The sequence below is a fragment of the Drosophila takahashii genome, chromosome 3L (genome assembly GCF_030179915.1).
Source record: "Drosophila takahashii strain IR98-3 E-12201 chromosome 3L, DtakHiC1v2, whole genome shotgun sequence".
NCBI classification, from domain to species: Eukaryota; Metazoa; Arthropoda; class Insecta; order Diptera; family Drosophilidae; genus Drosophila; species Drosophila takahashii.
In genome coordinates, this window is record NC_091680.1 from 27,852,493 (window position 1) to 27,871,060 (window position 18,568).

Here is an 18,568-nt window from a genome sequence, read left to right on the forward strand (position 1 = left end):
ATATTATAATTTTCAAGACCCAATCTTTAAAACTAGAGTTTATGCCAAAAAAACTGATTTTTTCCCACTGTGCACCATTAAATTTAATGAACGTGGATGTGGAAAGTTTTTCTCCCCACTAGATGGCTATCTAGCATTCTCGGCCACACACGCTCATGAGCTCCACCTAGATGGACTACGGCAAAAAAAATATTTTGAACATTTTTAGGGGGTTGTCCACTAAATTCTATTTGCGCATAAGCAATATATATTATAATTTTCAAGACCCAATCTTTAAAACTAGAGTTTATGCCAAAAAAACTGATTTTTTCCCACTGTGCACCATTAAATTTAATGAACATGGATGTGGAAAGTTTTTCTCCCCACTAGATGGCTATCTAGCATTCTCGGCCACACACGCTCATGAGCTCCACCTAGGTGGACTACGGCAAAAACAGCTCCGATGGTGTGTGTCTCCGCTTTTTATATTGGTGTAAATATGAGTTGGCAGCTCCTCATTTTGAATTGAAATGATAACGTATTTTGAATTTGAATTTAATTTAATTTTTAAAAATGTATAAATAAATACGATGACCGAAAAGCACTTTTTTATTCAGGCCGTTCGCTATTGGAATGACCTCCCAAACCACTTAAAATGCGTACGAAATGAAGCGCACTTTAAAACAACTCTTTTAAATTACTTGAAGGGCACAAGCTAATTCTAATTTTAATTTTAATTTTAACTTTAATTTGATTAGTAATACTTTTTCTTCTTCTTTTTAAATTTTCTTTTTTTTCTCTACCTATTTTTTAAGCATCTAAGCATGTAATCTTCTGTAAAATGAATTTGTTTCTCAATGTCAAAATAATTATTGTTTCTTTAAATGAAATTGGACCTCTAGTTCCTAAGTAATTTTGTAATTACCACAAAGTGACCGATGTTAATCAAAAAGACATAGTCTTGCATCATATGGGATAATAAATCAAATAAATAAAAAAAAAAAAAAATAGTTTTAAAATATTAGGAACCGGAAGGAAGAATTGATGGCGCCTTAATTCAAAAATGTGAATAATATTGAAATTTTTATACCCCATACTCGTGAGTAATAGTCTAGTCACATTATGTGGGGTAAACCATCGAGTGAGCCAATAACCCGATTACTCCAAAAAAGTGTTTCCACTGGGTTAACTCCAAATATCGGGTGATGACATCTAGTGTTTGTTGTATGGTTTATTTGACTAGGGATGGACCTTCACCGATAGGAAATAAATACAAAATATACATAAAAATACAAAAAAATACTCCGAAATACCAAAGACCCTAAAAGTACCTCACTTTTGCCCCCATCTAGTTGCCTATACCCACTATGTAAAAAAAACAGGGTTATGTCAATAACCCCATAACCCCATAACTCCACCCCAGTGTAAATAGACTATAAAAGGGTATATTGTATTCGGGGAAATGTATGTAACAGGTAGAAGGAAGCGTTTTCGGTCCTATAAACTGTATATATTCTTGATCAGAATCACTAACCAAGTAGATCTAGCCATGTCCGTCTGTCCGTGTGTCCGTATGTCAGTCTGTCCGTGTGTCCGTATGTCAGTCTGTCCGTTAGAACGCAGAGATTTAGGAACGCAGAGAAACTATAAGAGCTAGAGGTTTGCAGTTTTGGATTAAGATACCTTATCACAAAGCGCGAAAAGTTATGGCGCCCACAGTTTTGAAGCTAGATTAAAAGTCATAATTGAAATTTATTTGTTTCTTTAGTTCCCATCGATTGACCAAAAACCCCGTTCACTCTAACGCCCACCAACCGCGAAAAACTGAGGCACTCATATTTTGAAGCTAGACTTAATAATGTTAACTAAATTGTATTTGTTTCTTCAATCCCTATCGATGGACCTTGAAAGCGTTTGCACGCCCAGTCTACCGTCTACCAACACCCCTAACGGTTAGCCACACTTTTGCCTTGCGTCGATTCTTGATTTAAACTTGGTTAGCTGAGTAACGAGTAGAGGCATTAGTGCAGTTGAGAAACTCTTACCCAACACCAACTTAAAGCATTAAATGTTTCTTAAAAGCCATTTATATTAAGGGCAGGAACATTATGATATTGAAAAATCGGGTATAAACCCTTACTCGTAGAGTAAAAGGGTATTGATGAAGATAATGATGAAGATAATTATAAATTAATAAACAAATTTAGGCTTAAAATTTTAAATTATGTTATTTTACTAAAAATACAGATATGAAATAAATACCGGTTTCTACCTTAATTGATTCTGTGACATCTATAAGATATTGAGGTATTGATGATAAGTAAAATATCTTCATGATGTTAGGGCGCGCGGATGAACCAGGGCTGGAGATATTTCAAATTATGAACATTTCTTGCTAACTTAAACTGCGGTTTTTTCAGAAGAGGCACAAAAGGGCAGGCTAATTTTTTCAGAAGATGTAATTAAATATCTAAACTTTAAAACTTTACGTCCAAGAATATCCAAAAAAAATAGTACTTATGTATCTAAAATTTTTATTTGTTTTAATATTTTAAGAATTGGTTGCTCTTAAAATTTCAATCGTTACATATACAACTTAGGCCTTTGGGCGCTTTCAGAAAATTTCAAAGATGTGTAAAAATACCTTTTTTTCTTATTCGCTAAAATTATATTTCGAAAAATCCACTTTATAAACCTGTAGTGGGAGAACCATTCATCACAGATCACTCTTTCCTTTTGATTTGTATAGAAAATACAATTGTTTTTAAAGTTGCATTGCAACATTTTGGAAAATCTTAAAAAAAAAAAACCATTTTGGCAGGCTTTTTGTTCTAGGCGCCCCAGTGTGCGACCGCCACGTCCCCTCCCACAAGCGCCTTAAACGTTTTTAAAAGGTGTCTGCCCGCGTCTTTAAATATTTCGGAAAAGTAAAAATTGTTTCTTTTCAGATCGGTCCATTAGTTAAAAAGTTATCTCCCTCGCACTCCCTTAAGCTGAGTTCTTGTTTTTTTCTAAAAATGTGGTGCTAATTGCTAATTTCCAAACCTATTCAATTCATTTGTGTTTCAGCTGTGCCAGAGCAAAGATGATTGCAACATAAAATCAGATACGTATATGCACGTATAAATGAAATCTTTATCTACAGTTTTTGCAACTTGGAGTTTTTTTTTCCTTGGCGCTGTTTGAGAGTGACACCGTTTTTGCTCCAAGTGTACCTTGTATCGTAATGAACTTTTTGTAAGGTATGGTGACGAACTTTTTTTATTCAAGAATTTTAGTTTTTAACGTTGAAACTATAATATTACCATTAAACATTAAATGCCGCAATTTTATTGTAGTTTTGTATTGCTTTTACATACATAGTTGTGCCGTCAGTTGGAAAGGACGGGTTGCGCCATACGTTGTGGGATTTGGCTCCGCTGAAATTTCTAATCATACTTTTACAGAAATATGCTCAGTAGATGTAAGCAACTTTTTGTTTTTACACTTTTGAAAAATATTGATTTTTAGAAAAGTTACATTCAAAAAACCAATCGTTCGTTACCTTACCCTACACTCCTCTACCAAACTATTGAAAATTAATTTAAGTGTGCAAAGCATCCTAGAGATGTTGTTAAAAATATTTCAAAATGACATCATTCATTTTTTTATTGACTAACTGACTAATTAGACACCCGAAACTCAAAATTAAATTACAGTTAATTTAATGTCATGTGATAAGCAAAGCCGATTTAAACCAAATAAAAGGTGGCTCTCATTTCTCTGCCTCCATGTCTCCATAGACTTTTTCCGCGTGCAGTGGGAGGGTTGGCACGTGGCTCACTTCGCGTGGAAATTGTATTTGCTGAGAGCGCCGTCGCATTTGAGTGAAAGCGAAAGTTTGCTGGTGACCTAGAGATGAAAGTAGTACAACGAAGAGATATTTTCAGAGAAAGAGAGACCATAATTAATCTGTGTATCTTTATGAACCCGCTGAAATGCAAGTTCTATTTAAGTGGAATGCCAATTTACGCATCTTCTCGAGGAGTTCGACCAGTCAACGCACTCTGTTATAAATGACAGAGAGTACAATACTCATTACATTTTTACACAAAGATATATTTGTATCTGTGCCTCAGTTTACCGTAAATGTGCCAGTAAGATGTGTTATACCGCATAGAAAGTACGGCTATTTCTCAAAACAAAGGTAATTATTTAAAAAAAAATAATATAATGAAACTAAAACAAAAATCGGACAAACAATTTCAGTATGCAAATATAAACAAAAAAAAAAATATGCCGGCTCCACAACTGCCCGAGTGGAGCGATAAAGAGAACTAATATTGAGAGATATCACGGCGAGAGGCGCTGAGAGCATAGTTCAAACAAAAAACAAATGATGCACAGTGGTAATTGATAAAAATTAAAAAGCGAAATACATTGTTGCCAGTATACATTTCATAAATCAACGAAAGTTAACAATAGATACCACTTAATTACTTTTTTGTTTATTAGTAAATATACAATTATTGCAAATGTATTTCAGTTAACATTAATAAAATATTAAATAAACATAATTAATAATAATTATAACTGAAATTGGGTTTATTTAATATGTTAAACTCTTATACAAAATTGTTAATAGTGAATAGTTAACACAGAAATCTCTTGTAACCAAGGTCGTTTGGAATTAATTAGGTAATGATCTTTATTAAAAAATACCAAAGCACTAGGAGAAACCTGTTTAAAATGTTTTACTTTTTGAATATATGTATCTCGAAATATCTCTGGGTAAACTAAAATAAATGGTATTAAATATAAATTTTCTTAAATCGATAAATATTTTTCTAATTGACCACCACTGTCCATCACCTAAAATGCTGGTTCTCTCGATTTTGTGACTCTCTGTAATCGTTAACATTTAGAACCGAGCCATATCTAGCAGAACCACCCAAAAGCCGCCCACTGAGAGGGAGAATTCCCGAGAGAATTGACCAGAGAAGCGATGAGAATGAGAGCGAAAGTGAGGCCTAAAAAGGTTGCAACTTTCGGCAAGACTTGCCTTCAGTTGCCACACGACAGGACGGCCAAACGGGCGATTTGAGAGGCACAAGACTCGGGCCTGGTTCAAAACCGTATCCGTCAGATACACCGATAGGCAAATTAATAATAATAATTAAACCGCTGCGTGACAAAGCCCCCTCTCTACCCAACACACCTCTCCTCTCCAATTTTGCGAAAAACGAAAAAAAAAAACGAAATAATTCTCGAAAATCTTTGTATCTGTGTATCGGAGAACTGAAAAGAGGCCGTCGTCTGGCGCTCTCGCATCTCAGCTGCCAGTGGGCGAAAGACGCAACTGCTGCGACCTTGCAATGCCCTTGAATGACACTCTTATTGCGACCAAGTCGCCAACGTTGCCACTCCAACGGGCGCTGCTGCCACGGCTGCCACTCAGCGCTGGCAAAAATATTATTAATAATAAGAATAACAATAGCTGAAAATCACATAAAAGCACAGAAAAATTCAAAGATATTCATACAAAACGTTGCGACGAACAAAAGTGAAAATTGTAATAGAGTCAAAAGCAATTTCGCGTACCTTCGTTAAAGCCGAAAACCTCCGACGGGTCCTTATCAAAGCCTTAACCCAAAACAAAACGAGTGTGTGCTGAATAAAAACAAAATTATAATATTTTTATTCATAATTCCCAAATGTAGAGCCAGTTAATAAAAATAAAGGCAAACATATCTGAAAAAATCGCCAAAAAGAAAGTGTTATCTAACTAGCGCCCCCTGGCGGATTGTGTATTTGTGTGCGACGAATAAAAGTGAAAGTTCTCGAATGGCGAATATCCTTCGGTAACCTTTCTCCTACGTTGACTCACTTCTTTCAAAACATAAACTACATCAGGGCACGCAATAACCAAAAGTCCACCCAGCATATATAATAACTATATATACCTGGAATCGGTATATGTAGGCGATTTTTGTGCCACAACTTTTGACAAGCAATTTTTTTATTGCTACGCCGACGAGGGCGAGAAAATCACTGGCAAAGGCCAAAAAGGGAACGCCTTGGATTAATAATAAAACATCAGGTTGGTAAATCATAATTTTTAGGACTAATTCCATACACAAGTGGCATAATTGAGTGCGTGTTTTATTCAAAAACTTGCGTGCTGATTTTACTTTTCATAAATATATACCTACAAATGATGCTGCTGCAATTAGCGTGTGTATACATCCATCAGATACATTTGACATTGTCTTTTCCTTCTAAAGTCGAGGCTTCATAGAACTGAACATGGAGTTTTCGCCATTTCTCAGTAGCATAAACTTAAAAGTCAAAACAAGTTCAATTAAGCAGAAGTTCAGGGGTTGAACAAAAGTATACCAGACTAAAACAATCAATTTAATGACCGCCACCTAAAGTATAGCATTCAGTTGATTAGCCGGTTCTTGCATATAATGTACATGCATTTATTTCATTTGGAAAATCTTCTTTATAGATTACGTTTATTAGTTTATGTTTTTAATTCAAAAATGAATTCCTTGCTAATTCCACTTATTTTGTCGCCGACTTATTTTAATATTGAAAAATTAAAATAATTATATTTGTTGCCAAAACTCTTTAAATATTAATTATATAATCTAGTGTTTTCGAATTTATACATTGGTCCCTTTCTGTGGCCAGTTTTTGTAATATCCTGGAATCATATTATCTTAGCAATCAAAACAAATCAATCAAAACAAAACAAACCCAATCTCGTTATCACAGTAATCAGAACAACCCAAGACTTGGGCAAATCCCAACAATAACCATAAAATAGGAAAGGGAAAGCCAGTTGAAAGCGAAAGTGTCTTTTTCCCGAAGTATCTTTGTATCTGTAACTTAGTTTTCAGAACGGCGCAAGCGTTTTCCAGTTCTTTTTGCCTTTCACGGTGCTTGGCTTTGTTTGCTTTTGACATTTCGGTCGGTAGCAATGTCATACAAATATAAATAAAAAAATCCACGCGCTGCTGAAAAGCGGAAAAAAAATGAATGTAGAAACCACCCACATCCGAGCACACGCACTCACACACGCACGCAATGTATCTAATAGATGGAAAAATTACTGAAAGCAAATTAGCGTCTTAAACTAGGCTCGTGTAAGCCACATGTATATTATATTGATTGCGGGGAAGTTCCAATGCAAATCGATTACTTTGGTAATCGGGGAATCAAAATTCAAATACCGTGGAAAGAGCGCCATGCGCCTTCCCAAATTTCAGCTAATTCCCATTAATATAATATATTATTAATTTTTGTGTATTTATAAATAAAGAGGCCAGTCAGCTGTTGTGGTTTGTGATGGGTGGAACAAGTATCTATTGAGCTCATTTCAATGCGCGGGCGGCACTTGCCGGTCCGCAACAAAGGGAAAATGGTCCTATAGAATTTATGTTAATGATATATGCGACCCTGAATGACAGCGTAAAAATGTGTTCTAATGAAATTGATTAGTTTTATAAATTAACCAAATTATCGGGTGTTATAGTTATTCAAATTAATATCTTATAAGAAATTTAAAATCATTCAAGATTCATTTTTTATAAACCTACTAATTACTAAAATTCAAAATTCTTTTTGTTTATATATATTTTTTAGTAATTAAAAATTAATTTACCATTAACATATAAGTGGTATTTAAAAAGCATCTTAAGAAACGTTAAAAACTGTATCTATCCAAATTGAATTATTTTTCGTAAACTCTTATCTTATCACTATACTTCAAATTTCTAATTAATTGCCTGTTCAGACCACTTTCCGAAGCATATTTGCTTTGTAGAACAGTTCAATGATCCGCTAAGCAATCTTATCACCTTGGGTCCCTCCTGACATCCATCAATCTAACTCGAGTCGTAAAGTACTGCTAAATCAGGATTACATACTATTCTGGCGCCAAATCCAAACGCCAACAAATTAGTTACCTAATCTCATGCTCAAATGCAAAAACTCTCCACTGATTAGGTCATATCGAATAAATAGTCCCACAATCACTGCGGGCAGCCCCAGCCCCGGAAGGTTTTTCAAAGCCCACGGGGCCTAAGTGACAGCGAATATTAAACGCTGATAGTTTATCTGACGGTAACACGGTTGATATGGCTAAAGCGATATGTTACAGTATTTACCAATTTATTGCAGGAACATAAATGAGTTCCCTGGTTTTGGTCAATGTGTGTTAAGTAACAACCTGGATTATTTAATGGGTATTTAAAAATAAATACGTTATGTGACTGAGGGCAGTCCCTAGATATAAAATGATATTGTAGGACTAGGATAGTTAAAATATAAATAAATACAAATAATTATGTAACAAATAAGAAAGGAAGCTAGCTTCGGCAAGCCGAAGCTTATATACCCTTGCAGATCATTCTGTTAATTTACAAATCGCAAAAATGTTAAATTTCTATATGATATAGTAGTTCGATCTTTCAAAAATTAAAATCGAAATTTGGAAATATTTCAAAATAGTCATATCCCAGAGTAGAAGGGAATGTAATAAAAACCAACAAAGATATAATTTTTTTCCCATTAATTTCCATTTAATTTTTCGACCGTTCCTATGGCATATATGGGGTCGGAAACATCTCCTTCACTGCGTTGCAAACTTCTGACTGAAATCATAATACCCCCTGCAAGGGTATCACTATGGACGGCAGTCCATGTAGTGACGAAGCGCACCAGGAGAGTGTGCGAAGGCGACTACTATTATATAGCCGCAAAATTGAAAATCTGCTGTGATAGTCCGATCGTAATGAGTAATACACCAATCGAAAGGTATTGCAAAAACTTAAGGGATTGCATACCAAGACTTTATGAAAATCAATTGGCTTGGGAGAGAGAGCGGTGAAAGTGACAAAGTGAAAATTTTGAATTTTGGAGCTGTTGGGGCCGGTGGGGATAAATGCCCCCTCGCAATGTTTTAATTGTGTTCCTATTGAAAATACCCGTCGAATGAGGAGTCAAAAAAAATAAAAAAAATCCGACGCACCGTTCAAAAGTTATAGCCAAAATAAGATTTTCTTCTTCTTCCCAAAATGAAATTTAATTTAATTCTGTTTGTCAGTTTGTCCAAAACATGTTTTTTAAGTTTTGAAAATTTGATATGACGTTTATCACATCGATATAAAAAACGGGAAAACAGCTATAAATAGCTAAAATTCGGAAAGCCGTAACTTCTATACTACTAAAGTAAACTACTAAACGAACGAGTAAATTTTAGGTAGCGTACTTACTTAGTCGCATCTAAAATCATTTTTCGTCACAAAAGTTGATATCAGAACTTTTGCACGTTGAAGGTGCGATCGTCACTAGTTTTTTACCTCGTTAAGAGGTATTTTTATTTGATAAATATGTGTTAAATATGGAAAGTTTTTATGATCATGGTTTTAGGTTTTTTTTGGAAGTTTTTATATACTCTGATTATTGGGTTATTAAAAAAAATTGTTATAATATTGAAATTTAAATTAGCAGCTCCTAGTATTTATTTTAATTATTCCAATATAATGTTTTCCTAGTTTAATTTTTAATTATTTTAATTTTATAAAATTGATTTACCTTTTTTTAGCATTTCCAAAGTTTTAAATATATTTGTTCATTAAATAATAGGTGACATATGAAAATAGTCTTCTTAAATTGTAGACAATGTTTGAAAAATAGTTTAGAAAAAAATACTTGTGTTTTATTTGAACGGACCATTTGAATTAATTAAATCCAGTGCCTTGGCATTTTGTAATACTCCCCGTCGGAAAAGGGCACTTGAAAGAGCAGTTAGCTAAGATTAAGATCGAGACAGACATCCGAGGCTGCGACGTCACTGATCACGAGCATCTGGCTATAGAGGCGGCTGTCTGGCAGAATCGAGAGGCGCTGCACTTACCTTTTAGGATGCACTGCGATTGCAGATACAAAGGCACAGTTACAAATACAGATACAGATTCAGATTCCCGAGGAGGCGGATGCGGATGGCGGATGCGGGGTGAGTGCAATCAGCTTGAGGGCAGTGTTTGGCTGCGATCTGCGATTTCGCTCCGCTGCGCTTTGATTTCGATTCGATCCCATCGCATCCCATCCGATCCGATCCGTTCCGATTTTGCCTTATCAATCAGAGTGGATTTTCTGAATGCCAAAAACACAACAAAAATATCGGTGGGTAGTCAGTGCATGCCCGACACCGTGACGCTGCAGACGTGGTGCAGTTCGAGTGGTTTTCGGTTGTTTTGGTTTCCTCCGCTTCTTTTGATTCGAACACCCAAGGAGTTTTTGTACCTGAAATTATTAAAGTCCCAAAAAACATTTGTGGCGAGCCGATCGGTTATATAATTTTCGTCTAGTGTAAGTGAAAAATTCACAAAGAGTGCAATTTGGTGAGAGCGGCGTCCGCGGTTCGCGGGTCAATTCTGATTGCTATAAATAAAATTGCAAATTCGTTATCACGCCTCATAATCGAGACGCCGCAGCAGCATGATTAAGTGTTCCGTTCGCTGCCCCACCCAACCTCCCAACCGCCCAAACCACCCACTCACCCACCCATTGGCCACTGGCAAATATCATGTGTGGTTCAGGTGATAAGCCGGCGACCGGCAATAAAAATATAGTGCGGATCGGTGGGCCTAGAAACATCTAATCGAACTATTTAAATGGTGCGAACAGCTAATGGCGCATCTATCTCTGGACCAGTGACTAACTAATTGACATGACAAATGCAACTGGAAGATGCTGCCGATAAGAGTGTCTGTCACCCCGTCAATAATAGCACCTGAAGGGCTTGTAAACATTTGAACACTTTGCTTACTTCAGGGAATTTCCAATTAAAATTAAAATACATCTAAATAAATACGAAATAGATCGTGCTGACACAATACTTAATTTTTATATTAAAATTCAAAAATGAATTTCCTTCATACTATTGCTGTAGCTTTTTGTTCAGAACTAGCACCTCAACAACACCTTGACTTCATCTTACAAACGTCCACTATGAACCAATCAAGCATAATTCAATGGTCTTTTTTATTGCGTGAGACGTTTGGGGGTCCACTTTAATATCAATTCCGAACATTTCCCCCAATTTAATTCAATTAAGAGCCTTTATGGGTGCTTTTGACTCAGTGCGTGTATCTACTTAAGTCAAGTACTTTAGGCAAAAGACATTTTTGCAGCTACGACGTTACACTCAAGGCAAAGCGTTAATTCGCAAAGCTGAAAATGAGAAAGATGCGCAAATAGTATAACAGACATAAGAAGAATAAAACGGAAATGTTACTTTGGCCATAAAGTAGAAGTCACAGACATATGTATGTTGTCTTATATTTATTTATAGATTTCGTGTTCATTTTATTTATTTTCATTTCTTTTTCCTGTGCATATGTTTTATTTATAAAATGTGAGCTTGGGGCGCTGCATTAGCGATTGTTATTTATACAGCAAATATTTTAAAACATATTTATATACAATAGGATAAGAGAATTGTCTGAATTATTATTATTACGAATTCTTTTTTAATGAATGCGTATACTTAATATTAATGATTCCTGACCTATTTTAGTTTATTCTCTGGCATTAATTTATTTTAAATGTTTCCTTAATTTGGCAGATAATATAGTCAAACATATTTAGAGTACAATTTAAAGCACTTTTGATTTTTAATGTATACATTGGGTTTTGTAATGCTTTTGTTGACCCAACGTCATTAGCGCCCAAAACGCATTTAGCCACTTGGCCAAAGGCCAAAAGAATATTAAATTTATCTACAACCAAAAAAAAAAATGAATAAAGGTACCGAGCTGCAAGGGATGTCTGTGAATCATGAAATATCTGCCATAAGTAAAAGTGGTATCACCTCTGTATACTATGCGGCTTCACAGAGACCTGCATTCGTTTATTTAAATTTAAGGAAATTTTTAAGGGATCGGCATTTTGACCTCGTTTATCGATCGATTGTCAGGCGATCGCTTGTTTATTTAAAAACTTTGTCGACGCCATTTGGCGAGAAGAAATTTCAGTTCAATCTTTATACTTCTTTTTATTCATTTTACTGCTTAATTAAATTTCCTATGGATGCTGCCAAAGATAAAAAGTACATAAAGGAAAAAGAGACGGATAATCGGAATAGACAAAAAAGAAATGCCGCGAAAAGTTCAAGGCCAATTGACTTTGTCTCGGCTCGATTGGCGCATCTAATTTCGAAAATAAAAACTCTGATGTCTTAATTGGGCGGCACTTCCTCTCCCAACTTAATCGCCTTCTCGCTCTCATTAGATCTATTAATGGGCGTGGCTTGGCTATGCACCTGAGCAAAGGTAATGCACGTGCAGCCTTTGCAAAATGAAAACAATAACATTGCCATCTGCCAAGATCAAAACAAAGAGGTGTTAACAATCTGTTCTGGTCACACGGTTCATTGGGCGATTTCATTGACATAGTTTGTGCTACAAGCTATCACGAGTTTTCATCGCCTGACTTGCAGCAAAAATATACGGTTTTAGGGCTTTCAAGCCTAGGTATATTATTTTTTCTGAAATCGTTTAAAATCAATTTTAAAACAAGAGAGAACGCTATAGTCGGGTGCCCCGACTATCAGATACCCGTTACTCAGCTAAAGGGAGAGCGAAGGAGATGGAGATAATTGGCTTAACTCGTGGGTTAAACTTTGATCCGCCGTAACTTTTTAACGAATGGTCCGATTTAAAAACTTTCTTCTACATTTCGATAGGTATTGATAAACACAATAAAACTGCATTTTTACTTTTCCGAAATATTGAAATTTTTAAAGTCGTATCTAAGCGATTATGGGCGTTAGAGGGGGCGTGGCACCCTTTTGAAACAAACTTGCGCTGCGTAGGAACTCCTAGAATCTGCATGCAAAATGTCAATCTTCTTTAATTTTAATTGCAAGTTTTTATAAATATTTTAGTGTACCTCTGTATACAAAAATGTCAGAACAAATTTAACCAACATATTCTTTCAATAGTCTATTTAAATTTGAATGACAACCAACTAAATCAAATAAAAATCAAGGCAACGAAAGAGAAATGAATGCTGTGGGGATAATAAAAGCAAATATACTGGCGAAGATATTTTCCCAGCTGTTTTAAAATGCCACCGGGAACATGGGAAAAGCGGAAAGGGAAAGTGATGGAAGAAAACATTTCTCGTGAATTTATTTGTTTGCTTAAGAATTGCTCATCGCGTTTCAATATATCACTCACGTCATATTACCCGATGGTACTATATTTGCAGATATTCCGCAGATCGGTTGCAGCAGACACGATTGTGTGCTGACGTGACGTAAATGAACGATCCCGGCGATATACCACTAGCACACACGGGTACTCCGGACGGCAGGCCGCCCTGCAGCATTATCTCCATCATACCAACCATAGGAATGTCCTCATGTCGTGGAAGAGCCGAGGCATTCGCACGGAGTCTGTCCTCCAAGCTACGCACCTTGGGATCTCAGGTGAATATTCGAATTCTCAAATTCCAAATTAATCAAATAAAGTAGGTACCCAAACTACGTATAGGGATTCAAAAATTAATATCAAATGTTTTTTCTACTAATACTTTAAAATTATTTAGAATTTTCTGAAGTGTAAAAACAATTTTCTGTAGATTGGGACGGTCTGTAAGTTGGGACTCCACATTTTTTCAAAACTTTTCAACAAAAAAAAATGTTTTTTATTTTTTTTAGTTGTATTTAGTAACAAAACATTTGAGTAAAACATTAGAAGCCAGGCTTAAGCCAGATTTAAGTTGTGACACTCGTGTACCATTTTTCACCAAAAAAATTTTTGAGCACTTTTTTTAAAATTCCATAAAAAATTAATTAGGGGTTTAAATATATTTGGTAAAATGCTTAAAACATAGGTAATTAAATGGTTAACAAATATTAAAAATATTAGATTAATTTGACAGCAAGAAAAAAAGTGTTTAATTTCTTTCCCAAACAACCCATTTTGTATATGTTGGGACACTTTGAGCGTGTAAGTTGAGACACCCGTTTTGCAGAGTCAGAGGTCGCCTTCTGCAAAGTAAATTTCATTGAAATTGGGGGAAATGTGATCCTTCAAAGAGCCTTTTAGTTTTAACTGCTATTTGTTCTAAGTTAATTAAAAAGGGACGGGAAATAACTTAAAACGAACTAAAATTGATTAAACTAACATAAATAAATAGTTTCTAAAAGTTTGAAGTACATTATGTGTGAGTTTTATTGATTTTTAAAAGTTTCCCAACTTACAGACCACTTTTTCAAATAGGAAAAAAATATTTTTTGTTGTTTTTTTTTTTTAAGTAGAATTACCTTTTGATCAGTACCTAATGCGTGATATTTCAGAAGTGAATGTCGAAATGGCAGATCAAAAAAAAAAGGTGTACCAACCTACAGACCTCTTCCCTACTTAAAAACAGTCGAGTTTTAATAGCTCGAACCTTTAATAGCTCATTCTGCCAAAAATAATGCAATACATTAAATTTTTTAAAAGTTTTGTAACGATGTTTATTTAGCTTAAAACGACGGCATTTAGATAATTTAAAGAGAAGTTTAGTAACGGCGGAAAATATACCATTTTCAATCTACATTGCCTTCAGCCAATTACTACTTGAATATTAAACACTATACCTCGTTTGCACTATCTCTGAGTTTATTCTTGTCTTTGCCTTTCGAAGTATTATATATCTAATGGAGGATCTCTTCCCGCAGACAACCGAGGAGGGTGAGGGCAATGCGGAGGATGAGCCAATCATTAATGGAACCAGCACGAACACGTGGGTTAATTCCCACGACTCGGAGCAGACGGTGACCGATCTGCAGCCACTTCGCCATGAGTCCGACTCCTTCTTCGACTTCGACTGCGAGCTGGAGTCGCCGGGGAGCCCGGTGGACGAGTGCGAGTACCTGCGCCTGATCGAAACCGCCTCGAATACGCCGCACAACTCAACGGCGGAATCGGGCTATGCCTGCGCTTCAATGGCCAGCAGTCACAGCAGCAGCACCGATGGTCCCTACTTCGATGCTTCCGCCTCGGCTTCGGCTTCGGCTTCGGCTTCCACATCCACAGCTGCAGCTGCCCAGGACCAAAAGCTGCCAGCCTCGGAACTCAAGGAGTATGTGAATACCCTACAATTAAATGGAAGGCATGGCCTGGTCAATGGAGTGCAGGAGGAGCAGCTGTCTGGCCAGGATGTTGCTCAGGAGGACGAGGCCTTCCTACAGGCCCAGATACTCAGTGAACTCCAGCAACATAGCATCAGTTTGCGGACCGAGGAACAGACGAAGCCCGAAATGGAGCAGCTCAGCAATGGGCATCTCGAGGAAGTGGAGGACATGGAACTGAAGGAAGTCCTGGAGGTAGCTGGTACTACGAACAGAGCTCCAGAGGCGGTCTCCACTGAAAGAGCACATAAAGAAGTGCCACATGAAGAGGTAACCTCTACGGACAGAGCCGCAGAGGTAACCCCTTACGATAGAGTTCAAAGGGAAAGCACCCAGGAGAGGGTGCAAGAAGAGATGCCCTACGAGAGAGTTCAAGAAGAGATCCCTAACGACAGAGTCCAAGAGAAAACCTCCAACGAGAGGATTCAAGAGGAATCCTCCAACGACAGAGCCGAGGAGGAAACCTCCTACAAATCGCCCACAGAATCCTCCCTTGAAAGAACGCCCACAGAGGAAGCCTCCTCCCCCGACAGGACCGTTCAGGAAACCAGAGTCGTGGAACTCTCGCCGGATAGTGGTGTGGATGAGACGGACAAATCGGCCAGCAATCTCACCGTAAACGTGGACCTGGCCCAAATAGAACAGGCCAAACAGGATGCCACCGAAGCTGTGGAAAAGAGTGGTGCCCACAGTCATGGCATTGATACCACAGATGACGAAGACGATTGCAGACCCCAGCGCATCAGGCGTTGTTCCTCACTTAAGACGGGAAAGACCCCGCCAGGAACTCCGGGCCGCAAGAAGATCGTGAGGTTCGCCGACGTTCTCGGGCTGGATCTGGCCGATGTGAAGACCTTCCTGGACGAAATACCCACCATACCGAAGTCAGCGTTCGAGGACCTGGAGATACTGGAGTCGGAGCCGCCTCTGCAGCTGGGTCCCAAGTCCGATAAGCTACTGATGCCTCTGTTCCAGCAGCCAGGAGGGCTGCCCAAGTTCCTCGACGCCGTCAGGGAGAAGCAGGTGTCGCTGGAGAACGCCGCCGTGTCCGACAACATCAACCAGACGATATCCGGATCGGTGCGCGTCCGGAATCTCGACTTTCACAAGTCGGTGCACATAAGATACTCGCTGGACGGGTGGAGGAGCTATGCCGATTTGCAGGCCAACTACGTGGAGAACTCCTGCGATGGCTTCTCCGACATCTTCACCTTTGTGCTGTTCGGGAACTCGCTGCACGTGGGCCAGAGGCTGGAGTTCGCCGTGCGATTTCAGTGCAAGGGCCAGCAATTCTGGGACAACAACTACGGGGCCAACTACTGCTTCCAGTGTCTGCCCAGCTCGACACATACCACCGGCAGCTCGACGGCATCGCCTCCGTCCGTGGCGACTGGCCCCGTAACCTCTGGCCACAGTGCCAGTCTGGTCGGAATGCTAAGCCCCACGGCGGGCGATGCCTGGTGCAGCTCCTTCTACTAACCGGTGGCGATGGGCCCGCACTAAAGGCACTGGCACACCGATAAGAATCCATCCCCCATCCATCCACCTCCCTCCCGAAGTCACGACACCAAGGTCTGGGACTCTGCCCGGTCCTTGATGTTGTGTCCACGCCCTGAGAGAATTCGAGTCCCCAAGTCCCAGATGATCGGCCAGTCAGAAATCACAGATCAGAATACCTACCTTCATTGGGCTACCTCTACGATAGGGTGCTACGATTTTTCGCTGAAAAATGTTATGGCAATTCTTTAAGACAGGTATCATGCAATGGCTGTTTAACATTAATGCGTTTACATCTGAGTTGTAAGGCCCAACGGGAGCTATAAAAAGAACTGGAAATGAATTTGTGCTTTACATATTAAGAGCTGATATATGGGATGTGGGTTCAACACATCATAATATATAAATCAGTGGAGCTCCTGTAAAATGCCTTGAAACAGTCTTAAAATTACTTCACTCCTACTTTACGAAAAGTCGAATTTGGTACCCTTCCTTGAGAATGCCAACATTGTTTATATTTTTATAGAACGGAAAAGATTGAAGGGTTAATGAAGGAGGAGGAAAGCTATAACAGCTAAATGAGCGCCACAAAAAAAAAATAAACAAACCAGAGTAGTGCGAGCAAGAACGAAAGCCAGCAAAGTTCGAATGAATCCCAAAGATAGTTGTTAGTCCTATGTTATAAGAAGAGCAAGTGATAAAAAACTAAAAATCAAATCAGTTTCTTCAATGTCTTCTTCTGTTTTCAGTTTTTTCCGATTTTTATTAAGTTTGCTTCTAGGTTTGCTTGTCATGAGAAACCGTTTCCAAGTCGCTGTCAGTCGGATCGGGTTATTAAGATTGGGTTTCTGCCAAGCTTAAAGAAATCATTTTTGTGAGAAAATCAATTATTTAATGTTAGTTCAGCAGCAGCTATTCGATAAGCTCAGATCATTTTGAAGCTTTGTTTATACACAGACCTATACGAGCACAGAGACCATGTCAAAAGTTAACTACAACTAATTAACATCCATTATCTAGTCAATACGAGTTTACTTTTGCGACCTTTTCGACTATTCACAGTCCCAAAGGAAATACTACAATCCCAAGATCTTTGTACCCCGATCGGTAACATGTTTTGAACCATCTGACACAACAGGCAAACCATAACTTTTGTTTCTCTTTATTGTTGATATTCTTCTAATATTTGATTTCTTTAATATTCTTTAATTTTAATTTAAACGATTTAAATATTTTTTATGTATATGTTGATGCGTAATATATATCATAATATTTTATAAATATATATATACAAAATAAAATAAATATAATACTTAGTTATTTCTTCTTGCTTTATTCTTTTACTTATGCTCTTGATTTCGAAATAATAAAAACGAACTCTTCTTATCCACAACCAAACCTTAAGTAGCCTATATCAGGGATAAAGTAGCGAAAACCTACTTTTAACAATTAATTGCAAACACAGCTACCTCAAGGTTTTGTGACCGAAAACACGAAAGAGAGAAAATAATAGTTAAACAAAATATATGATTCAAATAAAATAACAATTAAATAAATATGTTTATTGCATAGCAAACATGTATAAAACAAAAAAGCAAAACCACAAATAAATATGAACTTTAAAAGTTACAACTATTTACAAACGTATGTTAACATAGCAGGAACCTCAGGAAAATTACAAAAGTCCCCCAAACCAAATGACTTAGACTGAAGCGTGAGTATTTCGCTAGATGAGCGAAAAAATGTTATGAAATCTGCCCAAAAACCAGAACATTGTTAAGAATTGTGTGGGCGGGGCTTTTGTCAGCATGAGTTCCACTTGACACTAATGAAAGAATAATAATGAACCCACAAAAAAAAATAAATGCGAACAGAGATATATTGCATGACTTAAAGGTGTTTTCTTTTCTGCATCGA

General features: G+C 37.4%; 1 protein-coding gene across 2 annotated transcripts; it reads left to right on the forward strand.

Annotated features, from left to right (window-relative positions):
* The first annotated feature begins 5,031 nt into the window (after positions 1 to 5,031).
* Positions 5,032 to 18,540, forward strand: Gbs-76A (Glycogen binding subunit 76A). Of its 2 annotated transcripts, none has more exons than XM_017149539.2 (3): positions 5,032 to 6,058; positions 13,243 to 13,462; positions 14,702 to 18,540. In XM_017149539.2, exons 2-3 carry the CDS (start codon positions 13,295 to 13,297, stop codon positions 16,631 to 16,633), a joined length of 2,100 nt encoding a protein of 699 aa, XP_017005028.2. In that variant the 5' UTR covers positions 5,032 to 6,058; positions 13,243 to 13,294; the 3' UTR covers positions 16,634 to 18,540. The 2 variants fall into 2 exon arrangements, with proteins under 2 accessions (XP_017005028.2, XP_017005036.2); XM_017149547.2 differs by lacking the exon at positions 5,032 to 6,058 and adding an exon at positions 10,167 to 10,338.
* The last annotated feature ends 28 nt before the right edge of the window (positions 18,541 to 18,568 follow it).

Coding starts and splice junctions, on each gene's coding strand:
- Gbs-76A (XM_017149539.2), top strand. CDS start 13,295: ATGAACGATCCCGGCGATATACCACTAGCACACACGGGTACTCCGGAC. Junction 13,463..14,701: donor TACGCACCTTGGGATCTCAG/GTGAATATTCGA, acceptor CTCTTCCCGCAG/ACAACCGAGGAGGGTGAGGG.